General features: G+C 37.6%; 1 protein-coding gene across 3 annotated transcripts in view; it reads right to left on the reverse strand.

The window, feature by feature from the left end:
* LOC150087817 (LIM homeobox transcription factor 1-beta) overlaps positions 1-25,805 on the reverse strand; it is a 256,436-nt gene that overhangs the window by 145,241 nt on the left and 85,390 nt on the right. For all 3 annotated transcript variants that reach the window (XM_090370442.1, XM_090370443.1, XM_090370441.1), the window contains exon 3: positions 22,052-22,256. In XM_090370442.1, coding sequence (XP_090226568.1) covers positions 22,052-22,256 — 205 coding nt within the window. The remainder of the gene's footprint in view (positions 1-22,051; positions 22,257-25,805) is intronic.

Consider the following 25,805-nt stretch of genomic DNA (forward strand, 5'->3'; position numbering starts at 1 on the left):
TGTAGCATTCAGCCTGTGAATATTCAATGAGTAGGAGCCACTGTTTCCCGATGTCCACTTCAGATGCAGTGTGAAGGGCATTCAGCTTTTCACCAAATTCTCACACCTCTAGAGAGCTGTTTACTAGTAGAGCGGGCGAGGAAGCTTTGTCCAACAAGGATTAGGCGTAATTTTTAGTCTGCTTGCTGTTTGACATGGGGGCTTTGGGAGGGATTAAAAGCTCTTCTGCACACCTCTCAGCCACCACGTGAAGGGGAAAGGGGGGGACGAAGGTCCTTGCACGGAATCAGCACTGGTGAGGGTGGTACAGAGCGCACGCTGAGAGCATCTTCTGTTTGCTTTACGTACTACGGTTCCTAGCCAAGAGCACCTTCTTGTACTAAGCCTTTTGTCCAGAGGGTCGCTAGTCACCAGTGGCGGCAAGAATGGTGGTATTACCGGCAAACTTCAGAGGTCGAAGAGACAAGTTCTGCCTATTCAAACTCTTGATACTGCAGACGGAAGAGAAAAGGATACACGTCTGTATACTTTGAAAGCTGTTCAAGTTTCACCACACGTACTAGAAAAAAATCAATATATTTAAAGAACCGTTCGTCATTGCAAGGGCAAATAGCTCTTTTTCAAGCCCAGCTATTATTTGTTAATGTAGAGATTTGTTATTATCCTAAACATCCCCTTGTTCTAAATGTCACTCGCTTCTGAGCTGGGAGAAAATTAATTCTTAAATTTAAAAATCAGATATTTACCGATCATGTTGAAATGTTTGTATCGCACATGACATTTTATATCCTGCTGATCTACTTCTACTGCTGCTCGTATTTTGTAAATAAAATTCTTCTCAATATCTGCAGTGAGATGAAACTCACACAATCGATGTGAAAGCAGTCTCCTAATGTACATCTTCCAGCGACGTAACTAGATATTTTTGCACTTGGGGAAAAAGTACATATGCCCGTCCCTCTTCTCCCTACTCAACTCCAAACCGAAAATCAAAGTTATGTTCTCCGCCCCTCTCCCTTGATCAGGTATCTCGGAACAGCTATCCCTTGCTCTAGTTCTGTTACTAACGAATTCAGTCGGAACGAATTCCGAAATGCACTAAGTGGCCACTGTATTAGAGCCTTTTCATGAAATGGAGCGCTCCCTAAGTAAGAGCATCCATCACTTGTTTGTACTATGCAATATTGGGCGTTGTGTAGGGCGGTTTCTGAACGTCAGTTCAACTCCGCCATGGTACACTATGACATTAGATGAATCTGTAAATGTCCAGAAGTGAGTGTAGTGCTATGGTTTGTGTGGTGCGCAGTGTGTACCTTGTATTGTTAAGTTATTTCTGGCCGCTTTACTACAAAGAAGCAGCGATTACTAGGAAGGCTGCCTCCCACGTCTACACCAGAGGAGGCTGGCTACACCATAACTGTGCATATACTAAGCTGTTAAACTATTACGTTAGAGTCACCTAGAAAGCCATTTAAACTGCCCATGTGTATTGCAAATTGCGTGTGTTCTCTGGTTGATTTGCCTGCTTTGCTAAACGAAAAACCTCAGTTTTTCTGCGAGGAAATCTTACTATCTACGCCTGAGACCGACTAACTCAGCCACTGAGTGAAAAAAGCCCCTAAACAGTGGAGGATGGGAAAATGTTACCTACTGTGACAAATCCCGATTCCTACTGTTTTACGCTGATAGGAGGACTAGAATATGGCGAAAACAGAGTTCCTGGACCATCTAACCAACTGCCTACAACGCACGCAATGGAGAGTATTTTCGTGTTGAACATTGGGCACCTTGATACAAGTGGGGCAACATTTGAATGCCGCAGGTTCTCTGGAATTATTTCTGACCAGTCGCATCTGCAATGAATCTATCTGCGAATGGGTTCTTCTAACCGTTTAATGCACTATGTCGCAAAGGCTAGAACTTTTCAGAACTGGTTCCAGAAACGTGAGAGTGGATTTAGCCTACTGCTGTGGCCTCCCCATTTATCAGATCTCAATCCAGTTGATCATCTGTGAGGTGAAGTGGAATGAGTTCTTGGGAGTACAGATGCACAATCATCTAATTTGTAACAACTGTGGGAAGCAACTGACTCCACATGGACCGGCATCTCTGTGGCATCCTTTCGATACCTCGATGAGTTTGTGCGTCGTCAATTGCACGTTGAATACAGACTCTTGTAAGGAGCTAAAGACTGACCTATTCGCTATTAGGTGTACCTAATGAAGTTTCCATTCAGTATATATAAAATCCATAATAATAAATCTATAAAATACACTTACAGGATTTTATACGATATTTCAATTTCTTAATACATTTGCCGTAAATCATCTAACAATAAATGCCTCTTTCAAAGTGGGGAGATATTACACTGGATCATACCATATTGCCAAAAGTATCCATACACTCCTGGGATTTGCGTAAAACCATATACGACGGAGAGTAATTTGGGCGAGGTGGATCAAGTCGTGAGCTTAACGATTTTCAGCGGAGTGTCACATGGGATGCCATATTAGCAATCAATCTGTTTGTGCGTTTGTAGCAAAATGCAAATCCCTAGTTCAAAGATGGGTGATAAAATCACCAAATCCAAACGCTGTGGTGCTACTACAGCCGAAAAAAGGTTTGGGTAGAATGCAGAAATTGAAAAACTACCTCAAGGCGCTTAGAATAGTGGTACGTAGATCCAACCAGTCCTCATCAAATATCATTGTCATCTAGGAGTTCAGAGAGGCAACAGGAACTGATATTAGCGCAAGGACATTACATACGGAGCTGAGTTGCAGCGGATTTTACGGAAGAGTTGGAGCACATACAAACCAAATATCGCAGCACCCAATGCACAGCATCGACATTCCTGGTGCACACCCCATAATAATCGTTGGAACGTTGGAAAGCCGTGTTAGGCCATGCGATAAATTCACATTGTGGACAATTCCGCTCTTCTCACAATATGGCATCAGTATAGGAAGAGGCCATTTTCCGTTTCAGCATGAGAGTGCATTATGTCATGCTACACAGCCTGTTGTGACTTTGTTTGAATCTATGGGCGTGGAAAAGTTTCATTGTCCTGCCCAGAGCACTGACCTTTATTCTACCAGACACCTTGGAATGAACTAAAACATCGGTGTCAGGGCAGGCCAACATGTGCACAATTTGTTAGCCGAATTGACTACTTTGTTGAAGGAGTAACGGACCAAAATACCGCCTTACTGTTATCAAAAATTGAGGCCTCGCGAGAAGCAAAGTGGTTATAATCACCATCCATCCCACATCCGGTGGAAAAGGACTTGATTCAAATCCTATCAATGACGCGAGGAATTTTTATGGCTTTTTTTTGCTCCATGGCTCAGTTAGTCGGTCTCATGCAAAGATAGCAAGGTTTTTTTCTCCCAGAAACGCAGGTTCTCCGTCCAGCAAAACAGACGAACTGACCAGAGAATACATGTAATTTATGGACAGTAACATACACATGGGTTATGACAGTTTTTTTTTTTTTTTTTTAAATCAAAAACTGGCTCGAAATCTACTGATAAAGAATAAAAGGTGCTTTGAAATTTGCAAGTGCCTGGCTACTTTTGGCAAGCAAAATGAGAATGGTTTACAAATCATATTAATATGGTTTACGGCGTCCATTGGCCTGTAATTCAGCTGGCTAATTCCGTCGAACAGTGTCTGCCGATTTATTTCAAGTTTGTTAGCACTATTTTAACCCTTGTGGACAACCTTGTGGTTATAGTCAACTTCCTTCCCACTCCGAGGATGAAAAACCTCAGTTCGAATCTCATGAATGACGCCAAGAACTTTTTACATCATTTTTTCACAACATGGCTGAGTAAGTCGATCTCAGGCGTAGGTTGCAATGTTTTTTCTCCTTGAAACCCTAGTTTTAAAGCCCAGAAAACAGCAAACCGACAGAAGATACATGCTTTTATAGACACAATATACTGATGCCTCAGAGCCTTAGTTTTTTTTTTTTTTTTGAAAAGTGAAAAATCTGTATGCAAGACCTCACATTCAAAAACCGAACGTTGCACTTGTTGGTCGCAGATTATGGATCTGAGCAAGCAAGTTCAAAAGGCATGAGCCCGTTCAAAAACTTGATGTTTACCCTCATAAATTCGAATTAATTTGAAACTTAACATTTGGTTTCATTTATTTACGCAGCAGCAGCAGCAGAAGCTAAGACTATGAAGCATTAATATATCGTATGCGTATAGTGAGTATACTCTAATGGTTGGTTCTCTATTCTGTTTCCGCAAAAACCATGCAACCCTTGTCCTATGACCTATTAATTCGGCCACAGTATGGGGGGAGGGGGAACCGTAAAAGTTTCTTTTGTTGAACTGGGATTCGAACGCAGGCCTTTTCAATAGGATGTGAAACAACAATTATGCATACAGTACTATGTTAGCTGCGAGGGTTTAATAAGAATTACTGCATATGAATATATGCAATAATTCCTCCCCGACACGATATCGACTTACATTCTGAGATCGCTGAATTATGTCCACTCCATCCTTAATGGTCTATGCCGCATAGCTCGCACTATCAAAAAAAAAAAAAAAAAAAAAAAAGGAAAAAAAAGCCGATAGCTTTGTACGATAGAACAGTGGCAATTTTCATCTGGTCGTGCAAGTCAAAGTGATAAAGTAGCAGTTATGGGAAGTAGTAAAGATATCACGGAGTTTCAAAAGGGCATGATTGTGGGAGCTTGTACATCGGGTGCTTCCATATAGGAAACGGCATGTTGCTCACCTTAACTGTGGTTAAGGTGTACAATGAATGGTGTCGAACGGTCAAACCACCTATCGACAGAAATGTAAAGGATTACGCAAGATGGATGATCGTGGTAAGCGAAGGGTGCAGTGCGTTTTACGAGCTCAACGGCAAGTCACTGTGCGATAGATGACATCGCAATGCAATATGCGGAATGCAAGAACAGTATTTCAAATGACTATGCATCGATCACTCAGACGTATGGGTTCCTCAGCAAATAACCCCAGAGACATCCTCTCCTCTCTTCTGATCATTGTCGACGGCGAATGCTCTGATGTCAACAACACGTTGGTTGGACATTGGAGGACTGGAAACGAGTGCGCTGGTCGGATGAATCCAAATAGTTGGTGCAACGCACCGACGAACGCCTTCAAACAAAACAAGTCCATGGATCCATCGTGCATAGTGTCCACTATCCAGGCAGGTGGCAGTGGTTACTTAATATGGAGCATGTTTTGCTGGCAAGAACTACCCCTTGTACGTATGGACCAACATTTCAGTGGTGTGTTCTATTAGCAGCTCTTATGAGAACTTGTGCACCTTGCCATGTTGCATTTTTCCCAGATAGAAACGGGATCTTCCAAAACGAGCCGTGTCATCTAGCCCCCGCACTGAGTGCTTGGTGGAACACAATAAACATATCACCCATCTTGATTGGCCTCCAAATTCACTGTGATCTCATTCTAATGGAACACCTGTGGGATGTTTTGCAGCGGAAAGTGGGGCATATGGACACGCAACTGTCATCTATTCCGACATTGTAGAAAGCCTTGCAGGTAACATGGCTGCAGATTCCTACAGACGTGTTCAGACATCTAGTGGAGTCAATGGCTAGCTAACAGCGGCTGTTACCGGTGCATACGGTGAATAACATGGTATTAGGTAGGTGGTCATAGTTCTGTGATCACTGAGTGTATGTCTGATCACCACATGTGAAGTAGCAGTAGCTATCACGTGTTAAGGGCGCACCACAGATATCAGTGGTCAGCAAGTATGATTCGTAATATGGAGTTTTGAGTTCGGCAGGTATGCTAGTTGCATTTCATATTAGTTATTTGTTGTATGCTGGTTGGTTGTGTTTGTTAAGTGTCGAAGCAAATAAGGCTGTGATGTGTCAGTGTAATTATGTGTGTATATTGTTTGTAGTTGATCGATTTACCTGTTTACCAGATGAAAAACCAGAGTGAAGCATAACTAAATTTTGATACCTATGACCAAATATCATAAATACGCCTTTGTTTTCAAATAAAATTATTAAAATATAATTATAACATTAATTAAATTATAAAAAATAATAATTATTAAACTATTATCCATGAGATGATACTCTATAAAAAAATAAAGGCTTTTATAATAATACAGATGATAAAATTATCATATACAATGATAATTTTATTGTATTGGTTTAAATAAATTATAAATTCAGTTATTCTAATTCTTTAACTCCATTCAGTGCCTATAATGATTGGTGCCTGTGGCACCAATCATAAACTCAGCCAGCAATTGTTATGAAAAACAAAGCTTCAAATTATGTTTATTTTTATTATTTTTCATTTTAACTAGTGTCTGACGTCATACAGTGAATTTTATATCAGTTATATTTGTATTCCTTTCCCAACTAGATTTTTCCTGGCCGATTTTTATTTTAGATATCGCTACTGTAGTTAATATTTTGATTCAAATTATTTTGTTTAATTGTTAATTATTATTAATATTTATGTTCTATTCTTAGCCATATTATTAGCTTTATCCTTAAGTCTAAGTACGTGTCTGTTTTAATATCATCTTTCACAGGGTAACAAAACATGAAAAATCATTCACAGACGTGTTACGTGTTGATTCAGTGGCATTCACAGAACGATGGCATGTTGTCCTCTGACTACCACCCATGGGTAGTTATCCTATTCAATAAAGAAGTATTCTCAACGATTTTGATATAACCTTTGAGAGCATTTCTCAGTTCAACTATACATTTATCCTACGTAGGGGATCTTGGGATTTATACACCGCCACATTAAAATATTCTCTCTCTCTCCTTAATATTCTTTTCCTGATAAATACACCGTGTGGGGTGTGCACCATACATAAAGAATGCGGTGCTTGTAACACAGAAATTGTATGAGTTGCCTCATCAAATTCTTGTGTTTCAAGCACCACATTAACTCCAACTCTGATGTCTGTGATGCTTTTCTGACAATTGAAAAAGTTATAGTAAAATATTTTTCAGGGGTGTGCTGATAGGTTCTTTGCCTGTAATAGAAATAAACAAGATAATCCAATTATGTAACCTAGTTTATACATGATCGCCTTTCAACTTCACACATTCTACAACAATGTTCCACCATTCGTAAACCTCCTAAAGATAAATCGAAAGACTGCTCCCAAACTTGACTTCTGTTGCTCGTATGATGCCAAATTTGATGCCGTTTCCTTTTTTTTTTTTTTTTTTTTTTTTTTTTTTGAGATTTTGGAGGAGAAAGTAGTCCGATGGTGCAAGATTTGGTGAATATGAGAGATGATGAGAAAATCGAAAGCCTAGTTCAGCCAATTTGGCATGCGTTTTTTGATGTGCTATGTGTGCCGGAGCGTTATTATGCAAAAAGGGAGCCAGCTCTCCTCGGGAGAGCTGGCTCCCTGTCTTTGACCTTCAGTTCCTCTTTCAGTTTGTATAAAAGTGATGAATAATGCTCGACAATTATTTATCGTTTTAACTTTTTTTAAGGTAATCATTTTTTTTTTTTTTTTTTTGTTGTTGTTGTTGTTGGCGCATCGGCTTCTGTGGCCATATTGCACCTCCCAAGGTTTTTGCATTTTCTACTCTGATCTAAGCCCGAGGCGGGATTCGAACCCTCGACCTTTGGGTTGCCAGGCAAGGTAATCAATAAGTAAAACCTTTTTTCTAAAGACAGAGTATGATCTTTCCAGCAGGCTTCTTTTTTTGGACGGAGGAGGGAGCCACTGTGCCTCCACTTCTTCGACTGTTCCTTGGTCTGTAGATCATAAAGAAACAACATGTTTCGTTTATAGTCAAAATTCGCTCCAAAAATCATTGGCACTTTGCTCAAAATGATAAAGAATGGCAGTTGAAGACAGGACACGATGTCTCTTTTGATCAGCATTCAGGCATTTGGGGATCCATTTGACAGAAAGCTTCCGCATGTCCAAAATGTCATGAATAACATCGAACACAGAGAGAGAGAGTTCGAGAGAGAGTTCGATCACTTTGAGGGAAAACAATAATGGTACCAAGGCGCAAGCATGGGAAACACCACTGTACGAAATGGCACAGTCACGTCGGTACTTATTCAGATGACACTGTGTATAAGGGCTACTAATAAATAATAATAATAATAATAAAATAAATGAATTGTCTTTTTATATTCCAGGATGGACACATAAAGGAGTTTACCAGATAGAGAATACATGAAAATTTCGTATTTAGCAGTCGCAGTTCTCAAATTACAAAAACCTCAACCGTTTACTATTGTAATTCCTCATTAACCGCTGGGCTACATCAAGTGGTACTATCCCACTAACTTTTTTAAGATAATCATAGTATCAATTTATACAGATTTTTGTCCTACTCGCTGAAGCGCTTACGCATAGGTGCACTTGACCCACGCAAGAGCCCTGGTATTGGGTGTCACAAAAAATAAAATGTATATCCAAACACACAAACTATTGTAACACAGAGTAGCCCCCAAAATCCGTATCATCTTAGGACCCGACGTGGTCTAAATCTGTTACTGAACTTATCATAAATTTATTATCGTTTATATGTGCCGTTTAATTAAGTGATTGTATCGCACTCTTATTTACAATGAAAATAAAATAACTGTAATCGTACTTTGCGCGATCGCTACTGTAGATGTTTGTAGCATGCTTACAAATTTTCACATTTTTCAATGTAAACATTCTTCGAATTAAATAACGCTTCGTTTCTCTGCGTTATTTGTCCATTTTAAGAGATGTGAGTTATCGCTCAGGTAACCAGGCGATAATTCACACATCGCTAAATATTAATTTGTGTATACATTTGTGTGTATATTTTGGTCTGTTCACCTGTTTTTCTGGACTCAAAAACCCCAGTTTTTGTGGGGGAGGAAACCTTGCATGTCTCCCCCGAGCCCGACAAACTCGGCCACGAATGTTAAAAAATTCCATAAAGTTCCTTGTGTCGTTGACGAGCTTTGAACCAAGGCCTTTTCCAAACAGTGGTGGAGGACGATGCTTTTAACCACTATGCTAAGAATGAGATATTTCTGTACCACTTATTAAAGAGTGTACTAACTCGTCTGCATCTAGACCAGTTATTATTATATGTATTCCAGTACAATTATTTCTCTTAACGACAAATCCTGGTGTACAGCTAGAGATAATAATGTATTGTATTGATGGTTTAGTCCTAATAAGGTATTAAAAAGGGCAAAATCATTTAAGTGGCAGGTGAGGAATTCCTCGATTTTATTATGTGCCAGTAGAACACCGTCTCTAGTCAGCATCCACGCCAATGGTGGTGTCCTTATCAAGTCCACTACTAACATTCAAGACTAACGTCGGTCACAAAAGGCTAGGCGGAAAAAAAAAAATCAAAGGTTGATTGATTGCGGACAGAAACTGGGCACGTGCTGGCCATGTCACCCTAAAGTCACATAGGCTCGGCGAAACCGTGGTAGCCATCATATTGGTATCGCTTACACGGGTCGACAAAGGCTACAAGAGGGCGGGAGCGTATCCCTTCGTGTATTTGAATAAGAATACGGTCGGAGACGTAGCATACCCGGGGAGTGTCACACGTGCAATTGTACCTCCTGGTGCACGTGTCGTGCGCCACCTTGTCGATTTCTACCCTACGAATAGATTTGGAACCTCTAGTGTGTCGGTTTCTAGAGGGGACGCCTCACACGTGGATATTCGTGTAAGTAAAAGCGGGGGTTTACGTCTAATCTCCGACGAAAATTAATTCACATCACCTAAAATCCCGTAAGCCTACCCATTGAATGGATGCACGTGTGCACATTTGAAGTTCAGTGTGCACGTGTTTTGGAGACCGTAAACCGATAAGGCTGCCCATGCTGCTATCATATGTCTGTTCTTTCTTTTTAATAATTAAAGGGCGTTTTACTACCGCAAACGACACCGTCCCCAGCTGAGGTGACCGACTCCTGTAGACGTAAGAAATGAATGACAAATTTAAATCAAGTTTGTTTTCTTTTCCGTTCTTAATGTAAAATCACTCTAATATCCTTAACGGATTTTATTATTATGAATTGATATATGTGTGATTTTTTTCACCCCATTTGAAGCCTTTTAATCCTTTTATAGAATGTACTCGAATAAATAAATAAATACTCAATGTGTTTCCAGCCGTTCTTGCTATCTATGACAGGTTTTGCTCTTATGGATGAACGCCATTTGTATTATTTCTTCGGGAATTGTTTGTTCTGAGGATAGGCTATATTGAATTAACTGCAAAACAACATCAACAAAAATATATATATCATATTTTGGCCACTCGAGAATTACGTTATCTACATGTGCGTATTATGTCTGTAAATTAGGTGTGTTCTCTGAGCGGTTTGCCTCTTTTGCTGGAAGGAAAACCAGAGTTTCCATGAGGGAAAAACTGCTAACTTCGTCTGATTAACTTAGTCACAGAGTGAGACTCTGCTTTTTTCACGCCGTGGCTAAGTTAGTTGGAGTGAGAAAAGTTCATCACGTCATTGACTGGATTCGAACCCGGACCTTTCCCCCAGTGTGAGGAGGACAGTGATTATACCGACTCTGCTACCCACGAACACAGCTATTTTGAACAGCTGACAGGGTGCTGAAAGTCCTGCTCTTTTAACATACTTTTGTTTCAGTTTGAGTCAATGCTGGATAAACTACGTAGTCCTTTTAGAGAGTCAAAATTTGCGCGACAGGAAAAATGATTGAACTATCCATGAAACTATAGAAGTAAACAAATGTAATTCTGCTTCATATATCCGTTTCTTTGAGTTATTCAAGGAAAGGGTTACTGGACTATCCAACTTATCAGCAGAACATGAAATTGCACAAAATATTGATATGAAGAAATAGTTTTTATTTCTAATGTGCATTTTTCTATTCTTATGTAACTGTATATAATTTATTGTTAACGATAATAAATTCTGTCAGTTATGCAGGTTCTGAGTTATTCTTCTATTACCCTGATATTCTTTAATGCTTACTGGGTCTTTCACAACTTATACAACATTCATAGAATTATAAGTACCCAAAATTAACTGTCCAAGTTTGTACTCACATGGAGCATTGCTTAAGGCATAGAAGCAATCAAACTGCATTAATTTTAATCGTCACCAATTAATAAAAAGATACCAAATACGGAATTCACCATTTGACCTGGTAATCGTAAAATTTTTTATTTGATAAATAAGGAACTGGAAGGTGGTAACTAATTCATGACATTCGATATTGAAATTAAAATTTTATTACCATTTTTCGATTTTTATTAGGTGAACCGCATTACAGTATTTCCTCGATTTCGACAATCTTCAGGGATTTTCCTAAATTTGCGGGGTAATTAATGAAGATGTTTATTTAATCATTGTGATCAGTTGTGGTACCGAATTAAAATAGCACATTTATTAGTGTACAATTAAATTCATTTCAGTAACGGTTGAATTTATTAATCATATTCTGAACTTATCCTGAGTATTTAATGTTTAAAAATGTTACTAAAATATAATGGCTCAATTTTAAAGAAGCCAAACATGACAAAGATTTAGGTTGGATAGGTCAGATAGGTTATGTTTAACTTCATGCAGACTTTTTTTTTTTTTGTTTTTTTTTTTTTAATAAAATGTACGAATTTACATTTTTTTTTCTAGTTTATTCCGAATTAAACTGTAATTCGGAAGAAACTCATTGGGGAGGGATGAAAGAAATCAGTGCATTCCTGGTGTTGCAAGACAAAACAATCATGTTGTTTTCAAGAAACCAGAACAGTTTTGGATGAGATGGAACAGTGATATTCCTAATGGCTACTTAACTAAGCAGTTGTCTAGTAAATTACGTTTTTCAACTAGTATGCAGTTAGTGGCTTCAAACAAACTTAAGGATACCTTCTTGTTTAATTGTTTTCTCTTCTTGTTGCATTCTTTTAAAAATTCAGGATGTTGCCACCCATAAATCACCCCATTGCACTTCCTAGTTTGTACGTTGGTTCCTCGTTCAGGAGATATTGTCCATAATTTTTTCAGCATCACATTCGTAGTTCAATTATTTATTTAACTTGATTGGAATACAAAATACTGTTAAAATAGATCTATTTTGAATTTTGTGAGAGGACTTGCATGAAGTAAGGTTTGAAGTTCAGAAAACGATTATTACACAAGAGTTCTGCATTCTTAGGGATAACGATACGCAGGTGAAGAAATTCAAACACGAATTAAATTAAGCTTGGGTCATCTTGATATTTTATAATTAATTTGGAAAAATATTAAGATTATAGTTCGATCAAGTATATATATATATATATATATATACCCTAATTCGCGAATTATTCACTTAAAATAATTGTTACGGTATTTCTGTTACGTTAAATATAAAAAAAATCGCGAAACTATTACGAAAAGGAGTCCTAAACTGCTCAAACGACATTAAAACAATTATTCATAAGAATCTACCCTATTATGAAACGTGATAAATTATTTTGTAGTTGATTTGGTGTATACTTTAGACGAAAGAAAATTTAGGATTTTCATTTATAAAACGAATTACAGCGATGATTCGTAAGAGATTAACATAGGATCATGGTTTTGAAGTTTTCATAGAGAATGCAGGAGCATGAATCCCACGGCTTTTGTTTGCTTTTCTGTCTACTTACCTATAACCAGATATGAAGTCGTTCAAAACAGACTGGAAGAGTGATCAAAAATTCCGTTGAATATTTTCTGGGTGTCCGTTGCCAGAGGTTACTTTACTTGCGATCAAGTCACGCGTTTTGAGGACGCATCTTCGGTTGAATGCCTGCTGGTACTTAGGGTAGGGAGCAAGCCATCATACGTGACTGGCAAACATCCAATAAACGGACACTGAGACAAGTAATTTCTCCTCCTTTTCCACAAGATGCCCAGACGACCCGCTGTCATAGACATGTCTCTGTGTGGAGAGGCAGCAATTTAGAGGATCGATAAAAAAAATCCATCACTCTTAAAAGGGAAAAGTTACAAGAAGCTATGATGGCTCGGTAGAATCCTGGCTTTGATTTATGACGGTAGGCAACCTTAGTCATCCGATGACTGCAGATTCCCAACTTTAGAATGATCGCTAACAACAAGGCCAGCCCACAGATTCCGAGGGTGGGGGATATATGAGCTTCTCGTACCCAAGTATAACTCGAACTCGCTAGTGCAGACAGAGATGAATATATAGTTTTAGCTTTAAAGACTGATTGCAACTTGTGGGAACGATAGAAATTCTTTTTAATTTCTCGTAACGCAATCAGCGTTTGTTAAAAACATAGACCATACTGTGATACAAAAAAGTTGAAATATTTGCAAGCAATAAAATATAATTTACATTAAAATAATTCTAGTTTTCATTCTTATATAAAATTAAAGACATGTAACTTCGTAATTTAACCCACTGCTAAAATGATAGCCAATTGGACTGTATAGGTACTTAGTTTTAGTTAGTTAACTAAAATCTATAGTTACAATGCTTGGAAACTAGGTATCTCTCCTAGGGGAGGAAGGTATATGATTGAGGTGTATAAATTCAGTGGCACTCAGAGTTGGAGGGAACAGAATTAACAACAGTGCAATTTTCACATTGAAATGAAATACAAAAACCAGGGAGTATAAATATAAAGGAAAACTGACCTCAGGAAATGTACGTTTGGCTGTCGTGATGCTTTTTTTTTTCTCTTTTGGGCTGCTGCTGTAAAAGCCAGGTTTCCTTGCGTCTTTTGACCTTGACGAATTCTGATATTAATATCGCCTTGACTTAATATCTTAACATTTCCATCTTTTTCCTCACGGTAAACTACTTTTTGCAGCAAAGCATTTTCTTAACTATAAAAAAGTGCGATAATGGTGTTCGGACACATTCCTTCAACAGGTTTTCGAAAATCTCATCAAACATTGGGATAAACTTTTGAATGTTCATAGATATTATTTTGAGAAATCAGCTACATATTATTTATCTTCTGTATTCCACTAACTTTTGAAAAATAAGACATTGAAGATGTTACTTGCCGATTTTCTTTCATGATAATAATTAGAAAAAAAAAACTTTTGGAGTTGGTAAAGAGACAGATGACACAGTCACTTAAAGTAGTATGCAATTTATAAGATTAAGTTCGTACAAGCACTATTTAACTGCAAAAGACATACGTTATATGCACTGAGTGAGTGATCACTTTATTAGTTGCACCTACCCTTTTTATGAAATGGAGCGCACACACCTTCATAGTGGCATAGTATTTTGGGTTAGGCGCCACCGGTGGTTTTCCACATCTGCGCTCACACACCTTCAGTAGCATCATTACGTATTCGTTCCGTGCGATGTAAAGTAGGTGTGCAGATACTTAGGGATTAGGGATGCTGTGTGTGTGTGTGTGTGTGTGTGTGTGCGCGCGCGCGATATTCAGTACGAGAATAGGCAAAATGAAATACAGTAGTTAAGTTACTGTGAATGTGGCATGGTAGTCGTTTAATGGTAAAGAGACATATTAAGTCTATAATTGCGTGTATTCTTCGGTCAGTTTGCTGTTTGTTGCTGAAAAAACCGAGTGACAAAAATCATAAAACCCTCGCCTGAAACCAACTAACTCAGTCACGTTATGAAAAAAAAAGGTCCACTAAATTACACTCGATGTGAAAGTACGGATATTATGAACGCTGTGCTACTACTGTTACCGATCAGGAGCCTCCCTTCATGGCCGCAGTGTATCCTACAAATGGATTGTTCCAACAGGAAAATGCGTTATGTCACAACACTGAATTGTACTTATTATTATTATTATTATTGTTATTTTGTAGAAGCATTAGCAACTAGGGCCATATTGCTCCGGGATATGCGGTGGTCATTCCCTGACCTTTCCGCATTCTCCGTATTTGGTGGTGATGGGCTCGAACCCCGGTCTAATCCAGAAGCGTGTGCTACGCACTGCTGCTCCTTCCCACCTACTGAATTGTACAGAACTGGCTCTAGGAACAGGAGAGTGAATTCAGCCTATTGCAGTGCCCTCCCCAGTCACAGATCTGAATCCAGTTGAGCAGCTGTGGGATGAGATGGAACGAGTTCTTTGGAGTAGAGATCCGCAGCGATTCAATTAGCAGCATCTGTAGGAAGAGATTGAATGATGGACCAGCATTCCTTGTGACATGCTTTCGAAACATTTGAATCCATACCACCAATGAATCCCGGCTGTTCTGAGGGTTAAAAGGGAACTATTCACTATTAGGTAAGTGTACCTAATAAAGTGGTGACCATTTAATGTATATAAAAACATAATAAACATTTCACATTAGGATTACTAGCGAGAGCAAACTCATTCATCCATGTATATTATGTCCCTAAATTTGCACATATATCTGGTTGGTTTTGCCTGTGCTGCTGGACGAAAAAAAAGGAAAGCCGGGATTTCGTGTTACTTACTATCCTCGCCTGAGACTGAATAACAAAGGTACATAAGAGTTCCTCTCCGTGTAAAGAGGAAATTTTAAGGGCTCTTTTTTCCATGTGGGTTTCGAATCCGGACCTTTTCCATGCGGAAGGACGGTAATTTTAACCGCACCGCCGTACTATCGCGAGTAAACTCAATGTACAGGATGGCCAAAAAAAAAAAAAAAAAAAAAAAAAAGAAAAATGTATACACACTTTATCAGCCCATAACTCAATAACCTTTTTTCTTTTTTAGTTGCAAGTTGGTGGTGATAATGGAGAAGACCAGACTTACATTTGAACAGCGGAAATTTGTGTTGAAGTGGTATTGGAAGTCGGAAAATGAAGTCCAGAGACAGTTTAGGAGTGAATACCACACTGAACCACCAACACGTCTCACAATTCCGCTTATTCGTTATAAATTTGAAGCGGATGGTGCTGTGCAAAATGTACACAGGCAACGATCAGAAAGATCTCCCGCATCCACGAGCCCCACGAGATCAGAAGAGGTGGTGGAACTTTACTGAAAAACGCCAAGGAAATCTGTCCGACAAGCTGCTCTTGAAACGGCAATCCCCAAATTCGGTGTGCATAACATTTTAAAGCGTGCAAAATGGAAAAGCTGCGTTCGAAGATTAGTCTAGGCCCTGAACGAAGGTGATCCTGATCATAGGGTTGAATTTTGCGAGTGTTTTTTAAGAAAATCTGCAGAGGACGCTCTGTTTGTCAATAATATCGTTTGGAGTGATGAGGCAACACCCAATTTGAATGGTACAATTAATCGACACAATTGTTCGTACTGGGCAACCGAGAATTTACACGTTACTGAGAAACAACATTTGAATTTACCGAGCATTACAGTGCGGTGTGGATTATCATCCTTGGGTTTGATTGGACCATTCTTTTTTTATACAACTGTTACTGGTGCTGTTTACCTTAACTTACTTCAGGAATCAATCGTCCCACACATTCATGAGCTATTTGAGGTTGATGATGAATTTTATTTTAAACACGATGGGGCACCTCCCCATTTTCATCGCGATGTTAGGGCTTATCTGGATGAAACTTTCCCAAACAGATGGATTGGACGAAGAGGCAGTGTTGAATTCCCTCCGTGTTCGCAGATCTAAAACCATTGGATTTTTATTTATGGGGATACCTCAAAGATAAAATTTATGTCACAAAACTAGCAACAATCTCTGAATTACGGCAAGCTATTGAAGCAGAATGTGCAGCAATATCAAGAGATATCTTAGGTGATGTATGTACTTCAGTTTGTCGATGTCAACAATGCCTGGATGAGAATGGAGGACAATTTGAACACTTGCGTTAATGCATATTTTTTCTCACATTTTTTCTTCATCATAAAATTGAATTTATGAAAATAAACATAGAAGTTATTAACAATCAAAGTGTGTATAATTTTTTTTGGACACCCTGTATATAAAATGACAGTTTTATATATTAATAATGTCTTTTTGAATTGTCTTGAAACCTTTCGTTTGGAAATGTCTGGGCGAAATACCGCTGATGACCGGGAGAAATTCTTAGTCTTTTTAACTTTTAAAAATTTCTCCAGTACAGGTTTCTCTCATGGTATATTCTGTTTTTTTTTTTTTTGTTTTTTTTTAATTCAGTAAACATGAAATCGACCATGAATATGTATTTTTTAAAGATTGATTTTATACACATTTTCCAACGTCTCTCTCATGCAAACAAACATTGCTGAAAGTCATTTTCTGGAAGTCCTTTCAACATTTTTTATTTCTCATGCTAAAACTAGCTCCCTCTCTCTATTTTTCTTTTTATATGCCTTCTGTTTTATTTTTTTGTTTTGCTCAGAAAACCATGCTTATCTCCCTTTTTCGATATCAATGGACTTGCTCATTAATTACGAATTTCTTCCTCCACAATGGTCATCCGGATAGTCTAACTTCAAGTTCTGGGAGGTTTATGGCAACGAATCTTTGGCCGGGAAAGTAGATTTTGAATCACTACAAGGCATTTTCCACACAGCTCTTTTGGTAAGAAAAATTTTGGCCAAAATAATAATATTTATTATTATTATTATACAATATCTGGACAGTTTATGGTATAATGCACTACAGATAGTACCGATGTACAGTATTATCAGATGTCGTATCGCTCTGTTTGCTGGTGAAATAATAAAGGGAAACCCAGTAAATAAAACATGCTGATTAGTGTTCCAGCAAGCTGGATAGGAGTAAATAACTGAACTCATGGGGTTTGAAGAATAGCATAAATTCCCGAAGACTTCGGTTTTTTGGTTATAGGTTTGTGCTATATCCGAGCTTTGGACTGAAGGTGTTGCCTATTTTATATTCTTCCTTTTGACCTCGTGAACCTTGGCAATCTATGCTTCGTCTCAGTGCCGAGTTTCCGAGGCAATAACCGGAGTACACTAAATTTAATGCATCTAATGAAGAGTTTCGCTCTCCATTTTCCTAGTATATTAAATGAACCATTTCTAAGCGAGGCTGAATGGATAATGCTGTCTTCTCAGACAAAAGAAAAATGATCTAACAAAGTACAGCCTAGTTCTGGCATCCCTTTAAATTTTAGTGGCAGCTCACTACCTTTGCATAATGGTAAGAGGAAGTTTCAAACGTCCTAGCTCAGCTCTCACGACTCACGCTGCTCGCATCGTTCCCGTACTGCTCTGCTTTTCGTCCGTTACCGATCTGGCACCGAGAATCGACGGCAGCCAAGAGCGGCTTTAAGGATCGTTAAATAACAGGGACCAGGACACAATAATTAGACTCAATGGGGCCGAACATACTGTTCTTGTTATGCGATCCCTATTCTCTGTGGGAGGAAGGGGAAACAAGGAGGGAATAGTCGCCAAATTACATCTTTCTTCCCCTTCCCCTTATGCCCACCGTAGTTGACGCCGGTTAGCTGCACGGCTTCGCAAGGCCACAGTATCTATCGCATTTCTAGCCTAGGTAAAACAATGTTGGGGCTTCTTTTTGTACAATTCTTTTTCTCGGGGTTGTGTACAAAGAGGAGCCCTAAAAGGCTACTCATAAGGTTTCTTTTAGAGGGCCTGGAAAGAAATTTCTTTATTTGGAAGGAGAGACCGAACCTCACTGTGAAACTATGCTGTTTCTTTCTCAAGTGTATCGTGATGAGTTTCATTAGATGATTAAAATAAACTGATATATCTTTATGGACACTAAGTTAGGTGAAATGTTACAGAAGGATTACACTTTATGATGGGTCCATTTGGTGCTCTCTTTTGAGGAAGGTATAATTTGTGATATTAATGGCTCCGAGCGATGAACAGGAGAATATGGTGCGCTTAATAGAAACCGAAATTTTACTTTTTCTAATAGTATTAATCGAAGTGCCAATTAGTGTAATTATCTGTTGCTTCAGACGGTTCATTCAAATCTTTTATACGCATAATTAGTACAAGCTAAAACTTTAGAAACGAACTATTCCACATAGTTAATTGTGCATAGCCGAATTCCGAAAAGGTATTACCGATCGCTATTTAACAACTTATGAATTAGTTAAGCGAGTAGTTAATTGATGCTTCAAAATTAAATTAAACCACCACATCATATTAAAAACAAAATATTTCCGGTATTGAGTTTTCAGATCCATTAGGTTTGTCCGCTGAAGTTAGAGTAGAGAGCATTAGTTTTTATTAAATCTCTATGTATATGTGTTAGGCTTAGTAAATGATCTTATACTCTCTCTCTCTCTCTCTCTCTCTCTCTCTCTCTCAAGCTCACTGTTCGACTTTTAACATTTATTGCCTAATCTGTTTGGTTCGTTTGCGTTCATGGCAACCAATCCTTGACTCTATTAATATCGTTAGTATAAATATTGCTAAATCAAAGAGAAAATAAGATTTTCTCTTTTCATCGTTAATATACATTTTACATATAAAATTATTACTGAACCTTTTCTTCAATGAAATATTAATTTTAATCACTTAATAACAAATTTGGATATTTAAATATGTTAATACCTTTATTCCACATATTAATTCGTTTACAGTTGTAATTAATATCATTGGGAGACCGGGAGAAGAAAAAAAAAAGATATCACAGTGAATATGGTGAATATAATCACTGTCCTCACTACACTGTGTGGAAAAGGCCTGAGTTCGAATCACGTCAATGGCGCTAGGATTTTTTATGGGTCTCTTTTAAAACGTGGCTGAGTTAGTCGGTCTCAGTCGAGGACAGCATGGTTTTGTCTCTCAGAAACTCGGTTTTTCGTCCAGCAAACAATAAATCCATCACAGAAAACACGCATTTTACAGACATAATATATATGCCGCAATGTGGTCTAAGTCTCTGATGTGCCTAAAACCCTACAACAACCAACCTTACAGCATCAGAATTGAAATGAAATACTGTATCTGATTAGGCTTTCATCAAAAATAAAATATTTATTAGAGTTTTCTAAAAGCAGTTCGATAAAAGCGTAAATTCATTACGAACGACCAATTCTAGAATAATGTAGACACTAATAATTCTAAACGTATTCAGTTCGGATGAAGTCGTATTCAATTTAGTTTCTCTTCGAATGGTCCGAAAGATAAGTTTATCGCATTAATTTATCTTTCAGGAGTAAATTAGTTTATCATATTAACTTATATTTCTTATGGTTATTCTTATGTTATGCATAAGAATAACCATTCAAACAAAGATTAAATTATCATGAAAAGTGAAGTACGACTGTTCATACAATAAACCGAAATTAATATTCCTTTGTTTACCACGAAGAGAGAAATATGAAGATAACATTACTATATACAAAGTATTAAAAACAGTGCTTATTAATAAAGTGCAAATAGTTTTTCTCACACACACGCACACGCACTTACGGTTTTTAACTAAATTACTGTAATAAAGAAAATAATAAGATAACCGCTGATTTAAAACATTTATTTGGCAGTGATAAGCATTTTTCTTAATCACATATCATCCGTGTCTATCCACTTCCAGAGAGATTTTTACGAAATTTGCTTCTGGATACTTTCGCTAACATTCAATGAAAGTATGTGAATTTTTTGTGGTGTTTTATTTGTAATAATTACAAGTATATTTAATTTACACAAACAAACCCACAAGCTTGCGAATTTAAACTTTTTAAGTTGTTTTGGTTCTAATAAAAGTTATGCTGATTTTCAAACAGTCTCCTTTTGTTTCTATTAGGAAGATGGTTTCCAAATTTGAAAGAAAGAAAACAATAATATAAATGAAATTAATATATGTATTTAACACAAGGACCATTTTGTATCATTCCCCACACTGGATGGGAAAGACCTGAGTTCCCGTCTATGAAGGGAGAAATTTTTATGGATATTTTTCACAACGTGGCTGAGTTAATCGGTCTCAGGCGAGGGCACCATGGATGTTTCTCCCGGAAACTCGGGTTTTTCGTCCAGCAAACAGAAAATCGACCTCAGAACACACCCAATTTACAAACAAATACACAAAGCAACATGGCCTTTGTCGCCGATGCTCCTAAAACCCAACAACAACGCAAATTTGTGACAATCCAAAATAAGAATAACACGTAATATTTATTATGCTTGTTAAATGAAATGCAAAAATATAAAAGAAGAAGAATATTGATGGGAAATGAATATTCATCGTTGTTTCTTTTTGAAATCCGTCGTTTACTTACTGTTGTCTCTTACATCTTCGGGAGACTGCTGTTGTAATATCGATCATACTGATGTTCCATTTTCCTTAATACTTATTTTACTTTTGTTCGATGTCTTGGTGAGACCCCTTGTTTCCCAAAAAAACTCAGAGATTTTCAAGGGATATAGTTAGAATGCAATTGTAAGAATGAAGTTTCAAGATCATATTATAGCCCAACTTAAATTTATTGAGCACGCGGTTGCCAATGTTGGCAACCTTCCGTTTTGAACAGTCTTCTTTCGAACTGCTCATCGAATTCAATTTCCTTATCTGATAACGCCCAAAAATTTCTTATTTAAGTTTTGCTTCCTTAACTTCTAAAAGATAGGGAATTTACCACATAGATAATTGAAATATCTCCATCTCTACCTAAGGCTTTTAAAAGCTACTTCATCAAGCCATGATTTTGTGATCCAATTTCAGTGATAATAAGTCACTTATTTAAAAGTAAGTGATGGCAAAGATTGGATCTATTTTATATTGCTATAGAGAAAGTAAATGAACAAGTAAATACAGCAAGATAACAAAACCATAAAGTGAAGCATACTCGTGCTGTATAAAAACATCTAAAGTAAATTCAGTTAAAAGTTTTAAGGAACCAGGTATTTCAGCCAATGTGCACGTGACAAAATAGCTACTCTCTTCTTGACTCCATATGCAGAAAAATTGGATTGTAAACTACCTCAATCAATGCATTAATCTTTTCAGAATTACGACTTCTCCATTAATCATCTTTTTTAACCACACAGAAGATCGCTTTGCTTTCATAATGCAGTGAAGGGAAAACACATTTAATCTTGATTTAAAAAAAAAAAACTTTTTCTCATGGTAGTCCGATAACAGTTTACAAAGGTGAATACGAAATTTGTCGCTGTTTTTTTTTTTTTTTTTTCTCTTACTGGGGTGGCTACTATCTAAAAAGTTCAACTTACTTGTCGTAGTCAGCTTTACAGAAAAGCTTCCGATCCCTAGAATAGCACGTCTGAGACAGGTGCATATGACACACTGAACACGTTAGGCAGCTTTCGTGCCACGAATTGTCCATCACCCTCATTATATAACGATCGACGATTGGTTGTTGACAGCCCGAACACATTTCTTTTTTACCCGCTGGTTTCCGGATCGCTCCAGTTCCTCCTGAATAAAAATTAAATAGAAAAATATTTGATTAGTAAACGTTAAATATTATATAAAGGCATAATGAGAAAAGGGGTTAGGAAAGACAAAAATGAAAATGCTATCAGTTTCCTTTTGAAAACTAATTATTACATTTTTAATTATGAAGTGGAAGAGTAAATGTTATGTCTCAAATACCATAATAATAATCTCTCATTGCTGGATTCCAGAAAGAGCATGCAAGTAATCATTTACTCAAGAATAGGTATGAATAAACGTATACGTGAACATACATGTTCCCAAGTGCAGACAGGTCAACACTAAACTCCCTCTTCCAAACACATTGATGAAGATTATTTCGCCCATCTCAGCACAAGCAGGTGTTACCGAACATTTCTGTGAGCAGCATTGTTTTCCTGACTGCGTTCGGCATCATGCTTGTGCGGTATGGGTAAACCTTTCCGCGAATGCCGCCGGCTTCAAGTGACATTGGTGCAGGTGCCATTCGCTCTTACGGACAGTTATTAGTCACTGTTCCGCTGATGTGCATTACATCCCCATTCTCCTCCCCCCTCCTTTCTCTTCCCTGCATCTCCTGGCTGTGTCAATCTCCAGATAACCACTGCGACGAACTCCTAATATGCTCTCTGATTGTTTTTGGTAAACTCCCTAATACTACGACGTTATTATTGCTTACCCTGTACTTACATTCACAATCTTGTACTGCAAACTAAAAAATAGAAACTCAGAGATTTTACCTTTTTCAAAAGTTAACAAATAAACCTGACTGACTGGCAAGATAGAGTTTTTTCTTGTAACTTGAACTATTTATAATGACAAGAAACGGTTTTCATCCGGGGATATACTGACAAGAAGCTAGATTCGATTTTTAATGGAAAAGTGGACTTGAGTGCAATTAATTAAATGATGTAAAGTTAAACTCCGAGTAGCTGCAATTCTACGTAAAGAGGTTTACTAAGCATTAAATTACTTTCAACTTCAAAGTAGAAGTTAGAGACGATCCATCAATATGGCTTAGTCGGTTAAGAACTTCGGAGGAACTTATTGATTAAGAGGTTCGTTGTGAGCAAAGTGGAGCCCGAATATATTTCCTACAACCAAAAGGAATGTATGTATTGACAGTGTGTACAGCATTGGAAAATATGATTTTAACTGTATTGAAAACAGTTGCATGTCATTTTTATGATAAACATAAGAATTATTATTAATATTATTATAGCTATTACTACTAGGAATATCTACTTAGGCCTTTGAAGCAAGCACAGCGAGAAGAGCAGTTTTCGCCTTACGTAATTCCATTACCGTAAGTTCCACTAGACTTATCAATATTAAATTTAAATCAGTTAAATACAATTTAAAATATGATATTTTATACACTTCTTATAAAAGATGTAAATGTCTGGCATTACTGCCGTGTTGGAAACTGTAAATATTGTAAACGCACACCATAAAGATCTTTTATGTGTCACCGGAAATACTTTTGCATTTCGATGATTTATTTCGAACCTTTACAGCCATCCCATTTGTTGAGATTAGATCCTCCATGGCAGTTAATGATTTCGTCACTTGTCACTCGTTTGGAGAGATCTAGTTCGAATCTCTTTGGAAACTTAAAGGAATTCTTAAAAATTTCTTTTCATTGGGGCTCTGGTTAGCCGATCTCAGGCAGAAGATGTAAGGTTCCACCCACAGTGAATTATTTCGGGTTTTACAGACCGCATGGCATACAAATCGGCCTGAGTCCACACGTGCACAGACATGGCATATGGTTTACGAAAAAACGAATCACAAACCGATCGTAAAACGAATCACAAGGAACAGGTTTAGGATCTTACTGATAATTGCAATTGAAAAGTTGATGAAATCCAGGGATACAATTAAATTGGAAAGCTGGAGGTGTCTCTTCCAAATTGTTAAAAAGAAAAGAAACAGAATACTATTTTACTTAAAGTGTTTAAAAATCTACTGGCTTGTTTTGTAGTCGAATAATTTTGTGTATCGTATCGTTACAAAATTTAGGGCATTTAGATATTGTGCCAATTATGATATTATTTCGGTGAATTAAAATAAATAAATAAATTTTCTGTTTATACTCCGGGACGACCAAACGGTCAGAGGACTTCCAAGATAGCCAGAATACAAGAAACAGCACCGCATTCAGCAGTCACGGGCTAGAACCCCGGTCACTCAAGGCACGTGTACTTATGCACCCGCGCGCATACACTTAAAGCAAATGAATTAAGGCAATTTAATTTTTTTTCATATAATAACTTACATAATTATAAACCTTAGTCATCAATATGAACGGGTAGAATTAGAGCTTATAAATCTTATAATTATAAGCGTTAGTAACCACCATCAAAGGGAGAGGAGGAGGACAAGAAGATTATTATTATTTCTTTGATCACCTATTGCAAAAATTCACAAAAAAATTATATCTACGTTTTACGCGAAATCTTGCACTTGAACACTTGGCAGAATCCCAGTCCTCCCCACACCCTTAGAAAAGACCTGAATTCGAATCCTGTCGATGACATGATGAATTTTTATGGGCCTTTTTCGCAATGTGGTTGAATTATTTGGTCTCAGACGAGAGTAAAATGGTATTTTCTTAGAGAAACTTTGGATTTTCGTCCAGCAAACGGAAAATCGATCGTAACACAAGCAGTTTACAGATATAATATATATACGGCTAAATATGGCCTAAGTCGCTGATGCGCCTGAAACTCCAACAAACATAATAAAACAAAGTTATTTTGTTTAACTCTTCAAAATACGCTTATACAATGTCTTTGGTTGTACATACTCGTCTTAGTCAGCATAAGCAATCGATGAGTTAAAGCTGCCAGACTTCAAAAAAGAAGCTGAGGTAAGTAAAACTATCACTCAAAAGAGGTTCTTTTGATGGTAATATGCATTCTTCTCGCTACTGGTAAAATTCCTGCGTATCATCGACAGAATCCCACACTCCTCACTTTCTGAGTTGTCCTGGCGACCTCTGCAGAGAACTTCATGTCGGACTGTACAATTACTAAGTCTTTTTTGTTCTCCACCACCACCTTACCTTGAGTGGTATCACCCAAATTGTATGTTCTTTTTGGATTACTGCTACCATATATAGTACCCTCCATTTATAAATATTAATCCTCATTTGCACTTCTCAGCCCATCTGCCTAAATTTTTTAGGTGTGCTTTGATCCCTGTCATTAATCATCTAACCTTTTTTTTATCATCTGCAAACTTAGACATTAATCTTGTTTCTTGTTTATACTCCGACATGACCACAAGGTCAGTGGAGTTTATAGTAAATCATAAATACAAACATTAATTGTATTTAGCAGTCACGAACTTGAACTCCGCTCAACTCAAAGAGAGCGTGCTATTGCACCCTCGCTTCTGACCACTCGGCTACGTCATTCGTCACTATCGTCAGTAAATAATGAAAACAGTAAGAGGCCCAGCACTGAAGGTTAGGTTAGGTATAAAAAGTAAAGTAAAGTGCAGCCATTATCAACCCACTGCAGGGTGGAAGCCTCCTCAACAATTCAT

This window comes from Mastigoproctus giganteus, chromosome 3, assembly GCF_048544385.1.
Source record: "Mastigoproctus giganteus isolate SK-2022 chromosome 3, ASM4854438v1, whole genome shotgun sequence".
Taxonomy (NCBI): Eukaryota; Metazoa; Arthropoda; class Arachnida; order Uropygi; family Thelyphonidae; genus Mastigoproctus; species Mastigoproctus giganteus.